Raw genomic sequence first — 6962 nt, forward strand, 5'->3', positions numbered from 1 at the left:
TTATAAAACCTTATAACAAGATGTGACAACTTTATCACAAGTTGTAACAAAGGCATCATAGGGACCGTTACGTTGTGTGTTTGTTGGGCAGCAACAAAGCCAGGACTCAGGTTCATGTTGGGTATGTTGGGTATCAGAGCCGCTTACCCAGGACGGCGTCTGTCAAGAGTAGAGGCAGGAAAGATTATTTTAGACGACCCATCAATAGGATGATTAGAGTCCCTAACATGACAGAAGAGAGCATTGTTTGTGTCTGCAGACTTAACACTTCTTTTGTTTTCCTGAAGTCTGTCATTAAGTGTACGGCCAGATTCACCAAAGTATTGGAGAGGACAAGACCAACAGGAAATACAGTAGACACCAGCAACATTAGAAGTAGGAGGAGGAACAGTGTGAACCAAATTACTAAGAAGAGTGTTAGTTTGTCGAAAGGTGAGCTTTATGTCAAGAGGACGAAGGGTATTAGTGAGTGTTTTGAGTTCAGATATGAAAGGAAGGCAGAGCACAGTACTACTAGTGTTGGAAACAGGTTTGGGATGAAAACAAATGTTTTAGCTTGAGAATAGTCACAGTTGATAAAATGTAAAGGGTAACCAGGCGACAGAAAGGCTTGTAAATAAATAAACTTTCAGATCAAGGAACTGAGGGTGACTGAAGTGTAGAGTGCGGAGGAGGAGAGAGACGAGAACACTTTTCTGAAGAGTTTTAAGATTTTAATTTACAACTAATACGGCCCGTATTAGTGGTAAATTATTTTTTTTCAATTTCAATCAAACGTTATTGACTAGTTGTATATGAAATTGGCTCCAACGGGTCCAAGTTTCAGCATCCCAACCAAAATAGAAAGGGAGAAATAGTTCGTATTTATTTTTCTACAAATTTTTAATATTTTCACAAATTAACTTAAGGAGCATAACCAAGCAAATATTGCGACAGCCACAAAAATGATAGGATGGATTACGAGAACTTTCAAATCCAGGGATCCCATCACAATGGTTGTACTCTTCAAGTCACTTGTGTTGTCCCGTCTTGAGTACTGCTCAGTACTCACTTCCCCCTTCAGAGCAGGAGAGATTGCTGAAATAGAGGGAATACAGAGAACATATACGGCACGCATAGACGCAATAAAGCACCTAAATTATTGGGATCGTCTCAAAGCCCTCCAAATGTACTCACTAGAAAGAAGACGAGAGATATCAAATAATATACACCTGGAAGATACTGGAGGGCCAAGTACCAAATCTACACAGTAAAATAACAATGTACTGGAGTGAACGATATGGAAGAAAATGTAGAATAGAACCAGTGAAGAGCAGAGGTGCCATAGGCACAATCAGAGAACACTGTATAAACATCAGAGGTCCGCGGTTGTTCAACGTCCTCCCAGCAAGCATAAGAAATATTGCCGGAACAACCGTGGACATTTTCAAGAGGAAACTAGATTTATTCCTCCAAGGAGTGCCGGACCAACCGGGCTGTGGTGGGTATGTGGGCCTGCGGGCCGCTCCAAGCAACAGCCTGGTGGACCAAACTCTCACAAGTCAGGCCGGGCTTGGGGAGTAGAAGAACTCCCAGAACCCCATCAACCAGGTATCAACCAGGAGTGAGAATTCTGTCCTGGACTTATCTACTGTAAAAAATTGGTATTACAGCTATAATATATTTTATACCTAGATATGCGTAAGTTTGCAAGCCAATTTGATTTAACTATATTTTTTGATTTCCTTAAAAAAAATTAGTTCTAAACTAAATTAAAAAGTATGTTTAGTGATTTAATTGGTTTCACTCTTTTAGATGGGTTTTTATACGATATTTAATTTGTATTAAAATTATTATTTTGACTAAGTACTAACTTAAATTTAGGATATATAAAAGCCATTTATTTGCTAGTCCTTCAACACTCCCGAGGTAGTCTGTAGTGTTGATTTTTGTATTCATCTTTAAAGGGTTACTATAATATTCACAATATATTGTGATCATTCATTGTTTCGAGAGAAGTGCGATGCTGGAAGATGACCATTTGTTGATGGGTCATGACTATAGGCGCACCCTTTCTCTCCTCTTCTAAACCTTCTTTCTCTTTATACACGACGACCACTAGGAAGCCTCGTGATGGTGAGTTTCAACCAAACTCCCATGGGTTGCAACCCGCACTGTCCTGAGATCACGGTGCACAGTAGCTAAGGGATCCCTACTTACTTAAGACTGTGACGACCAGTGACTTTAGAGCAAGGTGCACAGTAGCTAAGTGGTCCTCACCTACTGATGACTGTGTGTGAGAGTATGGTCTCTCAAGATTCTCCCACAGCTGATTTGAATGGCTCATGGCAGTGCACAGTGCACCGATCCTTGTGCATAAGCCCTATCTCTGTTAATCCTGGATAGTAATCTGTTATGTTGGGTGTCCCCAGGATGCCCACATAACCAGGAATACGTTTATTATACGGAGGCCACCGTATGTCCAGGCAAGAAGTAGATACATGGACGTTAAGCATACTTGCTACAATGGTCAGAGAGTACACATAGGAGGTGCGAAGCGTGAGATAGAGAGAGAGGAGATGCCACCCCAGGCGACAGAGTCTGACCTCTGGGGTCAGCCTCAACTGGCGCGATGGAGAATACCCACTGTGACGTGTTCATGACGTCATCTCTGTTACTGATCATGGAACGATCAATATGATTAGTTTCCGTTCATTTGCTGCAATGCTATTGGTCAAATTGTAATCCCTTGTGTGTGTCCCACAAGATGCCCTACAGCCGCTGGCAAGAGCATTCACGTGAGGAAGCCCTTGCATAGAGGACGTGTATTGTTCTGTCTATCGGCCAACAGACTGAACACCGTCCATTCCTCACCGTCAAGTTAAACTCTGTGTCTTTTCGATATACCAACACTCGTCCGGAATCGCGACTGTGACTATATTGTTCAGATGCCTAGTAGTGACAAATTACCAGAGCGAATCAGGTAACCCCTGGTGTTAAATAGAGATCGTCTGTGGGTGACCTAGAGTGGACTAAGGCAGTGCCATCGCCTAAGTAACCTGTGTGTGACTTTACCACAAGTGTATCGCATGGTACCATATAGTTAGCCGTTGCCAGCCGTTTCTTTGTCCCGAGTGTGTAGCCCGCCAGCTGCCGCCCTCGCTGTACTATGTGACGTCACCACCCTTACTCACCGCCAGTGCCAGAGTGTGTGCATGTGTCTGTTGACATACAGCACGCCCTCCTGCGAGTACCCCCGTGTCAAGTCTGGTTTGTAGGAAAGCCTGTCGTCAATGGTCTCACGTCGTGACGAGCAGAACCAGCTGTCAGGCTACCGACGAGTTCTTGCATAAATGTGCCTGAGTGAGTGAGTGAATAAGAGAGGTAGCCTACCTGTAAGTACAAGATCTTGTCATTGTTTTATTGTGTCTGTCTGTGTTGATCTGAGGGATCAACCACAGTTCTCACCTACTCATACCTGACACAGGTACAGGAGCAGACCTAGACACCCGACGGTGTATGTGTGTTTATCTGGGTGGTATTACGACATTACACTCGTCTGTGAATGTGAGCTTCACATACTCCACACATTTAGTTATTGTGTGATATTATTATTATGCATGTTATTGCCTGTCCTATTGACAGTGTATTTGTGATTTATTGCATATCATCATTACCGAGTATCCGGTTGGAACTCTTGTAATCCCTTTGCATACCGGCAGTTAGGTTGCTGTGTTAATGATTGGCTGTCAACTGTGTTAAGTTAGGTGTTTCGCCACGAGTGGATCCGAGTCCATTAGCCAGACGTCAAGAGTCTCGCTAATGCAACCATAGCCTTTCTGACACCAATCTAAAGTAAATCAAGCACCCTTTGTATTAGTGGTTAAGTTAATAAATAAACTACTGTTAAGCTTTATGCAGTGTTTCTGTTGAACCACTTCTGAATACTGCCAACTATTTACTCAAGCCTTCAGCTCCAGGTGTCTCCAACACCGAGTTGCCTAATTCACTAAACTATAAATGTGATGAGGACCCTAGGAGTCCCTTAAAGTGTTAAATCATTGAGGAGATTCCAACGATCAACGTGGACCAGGACCAGGTGAGGCTAGTCTGAGAAGAGACCCTCAAGGACTCTAACTCAACCATGCTCCCAGGCCCTGTACGGTTGCTCTCATATTTTCTCTGCAGATTCCGACAGCTTCGTGAAGCGTCTGCCACATGTATATTGTCGACGTACGCATTGCAGTCGGGAAAACAATAAAGAAAACCCCCACACTGTGTAACGATCACTGGCCTCAGAACATGGTGCACAGTGGCTAAGTAATCCCTGCTTACTAGCGACTGTGACGACCACTGGCCTCAGAACACGGTACACAGTAGCTAAATGATCCCTACTTAATGACAACATTGACGCCCACTGGCCTCAGAACACGGTTCACAGTAGCTAAGTGATCCCCACTTACTGACGACTGTGACGGCCAGTGTCCTCAGAACAATTTCAATTCAATTCAATAATATACAGAAGGAGGTACTCATTAGGGCGATCGGTGAAGTGGGAACAGCTGAAGAGAAGTCGGTGAGAGGAAACGCTGAAGTTGTAGAGAAAAGTTCCAGGGCTTGACCCAGCTGAGTGTCTTAAGTCGATGCTGAAACAACCCCACAACTGGCTAGGCTTTTGAGTTAGGTCGGGAAGGTGGCAGTAGCAGTGTTTCATTCTGGGTGTAGACAGTCTGTCTTCTGGTGGTGTCTTCTTTCTTTTTATTTTTCTTGCTTCTATGTCTTCTTTCTTCTTTCTTCTATTTCGTCATGCTTCGTGGAGGCATGTGATGTTTTTTCTTGTTCTCGTTGTTGTCCGGGGGATAAAGGTCGGCTGACAATGTGGATTTATCGCATTCCGCCAAAATTACGTTGTTTATAACTATGTACGTCTGTCGTGGATTACTCTGCAAGTATTCTGCATACCTCGTGCTGTATATACAGCTGGAGAGCCGTCTGAATTCAAGGGAACCAAATGCATAGATGTCATGTTGTTGATATAGTGTATTTATTAATGGAGAATCAGTTGTTGTATCCTATGAGGCTGGGGGTGGTGAGTGTGCGTCAACATCAACAGAGGCAGCAGAGTCGTCAGAAGACTGGTGGAGGTCTGCAGAAGCATCAGGTGTAGGTTCCTGTGAAGCTGATGTAGTCGCAGGTAGCTCTGGAGTAGTAGATGGTTGGTCTGGAGAGGCAGTGTGCAGCGATGTTACAGGATCTGTGGCAGGTTCCAGAGGGTGGGCGTCAGCAGACAGGAGATCTGCCAGTGCAGTTGGAGAGATGATGATCTCAGGGGCAGAAGTAGTATTTGTAGCTGAAGTCGTAGCACTGGTGGTGGCTGAGGCTGTAGTTGTGAAGAGTTCCTCGGGAACATTAAATGTTGGTAGACCATTGACAGTGTATAGGATGTTTAGAATTCGTGCAAATTCTTTGCAGTTCGTTCCAGCTATCGTCTCAGGCAGGCGGATGAGTCCGCAGATGGTACTGTGATTTCTGTTTGGGGATAGCATCTGGTGTGGTGAAGGCTGGCTTGTTGATTGACCAGAGGGGTTGTGGCTGTTGCGGCTACGTCGATGATTGGTTGGTGGACTGGGAGCCAGGCCCCTAATGGCGTGCTAGCTGTGCAGAAGCTCCGCCCCCACCAGGAAGCTCAGGGAAGTTTGTCCGCATGTCTTCGAAGGTACTCGGCAGAGACGGCAGTAGGGTCACCTTGGCAGAAAAGGCTTTGGAGGAAGTCGTTGGTGCAACTTTTGAAATTGTGATTCTCGGCGTACTTGCTGCACCGTTGGTCCTGAGATGGACATTGTTTCGTAAAGTGCTCGTAGCCATAGCACTTAAAGCATTGTCGAAGCCATTATTAGTGTTCTTTGCTGATTTGTCCGGGTGTGCAAGCGATGCCGAAGCACCGGAAGCCGTTGGTAGTAGCAGAGGTAGCTTCTTCAGGCGAGATAAAGGTGACCTTCATGGTGGAGAGGTGGCTGTCCTGCACAGGGATGAATTTTACAGAGACAGCAGTCAAGGAAGGATTTTGTTCGTTTATGCTGGTGACAACGAGGGTGGCAGCTTTTTCAGAGAGGAGGGAGCTCACTCTTCGGACGAACACCGTCCTGGCTGCGTGGTACTATCGTGGTGGGGTAAGGATCATGTGCGCCTCCTCGAGGGCAGGAAGGTTGGTGGGGTCAAATAGACGCTGTACGGCTTCAGCACTGCTGAACAGCAGTTGTGGAGGTCCTTCATCGTCGACGACGACTTCCTGTGGTGCAACCCTGGTTTTTGTACTGAACAAATCCTAGATCTCTGACTGAGTAAGGGTCCAGTCCCATCTATATCGTACCTTGATCCGGTAGATCATGGTGGCTCTTGTCGTTGCTGCTCAATGTTTACCCACCCGGCAGTGCTGGGTGCAAAAAAGCCTTGTCTAGAAAGAGTTGCACTTTCCTTCAGAGGTCTCCCGTCTCTTACCGGTATAGTACACCGGATCAGGGAGGGTCTGCCCTCTTATGGCAAAGAACTCTGAATGCCTCAGAACACGGTGCACAGTAGCTAAGTGATCCCCACTTACTGATGACTGTGTGACGACCAGTGACCTCAGAACACGGTGCACAGTAGCTAAGTGATCCCCACTTACTGATGACTGTGTAACGACCAGTGGCCTCAGAACAAAATGCACAGTAGCTAAGTGATCCCCACTTACTGATGACTGTGTGACGACCAGCGGCCTCAGAACAAAATGCACAGTAGCTAAGTGATCCCCACTTACTGATGACTGTGTGACGACCAGTGGCCTCAGAACAAAATGCACAGTAGCTAAGTGATCCCCACTTAATGACGACTAATGGGTTCAGAACGTGGTATAGTGTGCTAATTACACATACCGACTACTGTGATCTCAGTTCAGATTAGCCAAGCTATCATCAACTCTTGTATTTAACTATTATAATTATTAG

At 45.4% G+C, this 6962-nt stretch overlaps 1 protein-coding gene across 1 annotated transcript; it reads right to left on the reverse strand.

Moving 5' to 3' along the window:
• Positions 1-5051: 5051 nt before the first annotated feature.
• LOC138368999 (mucin-7-like) lies at positions 5052-5525 on the reverse strand. Its single transcript, XM_069331769.1, has one exon. The coding sequence runs from the start codon at positions 5523-5525 to the stop codon at positions 5052-5054; it is 474 nt and encodes a 157-aa protein (XP_069187870.1).
• Positions 5526-6962: the final 1437 nt, after the last annotated feature.

Source organism: Procambarus clarkii, chromosome 3, assembly GCF_040958095.1.
Source record: "Procambarus clarkii isolate CNS0578487 chromosome 3, FALCON_Pclarkii_2.0, whole genome shotgun sequence".
NCBI classification, from domain to species: domain Eukaryota; kingdom Metazoa; phylum Arthropoda; class Malacostraca; order Decapoda; family Cambaridae; genus Procambarus; species Procambarus clarkii.

Excerpts from the sequence above, each read along its gene's own strand:
- LOC138368999 (XM_069331769.1), bottom strand. The coding sequence starts at position 5,525 with ATGCTATCCCCAAACAGAAATCACAGTACCATCTGCGGACTCATCCGC.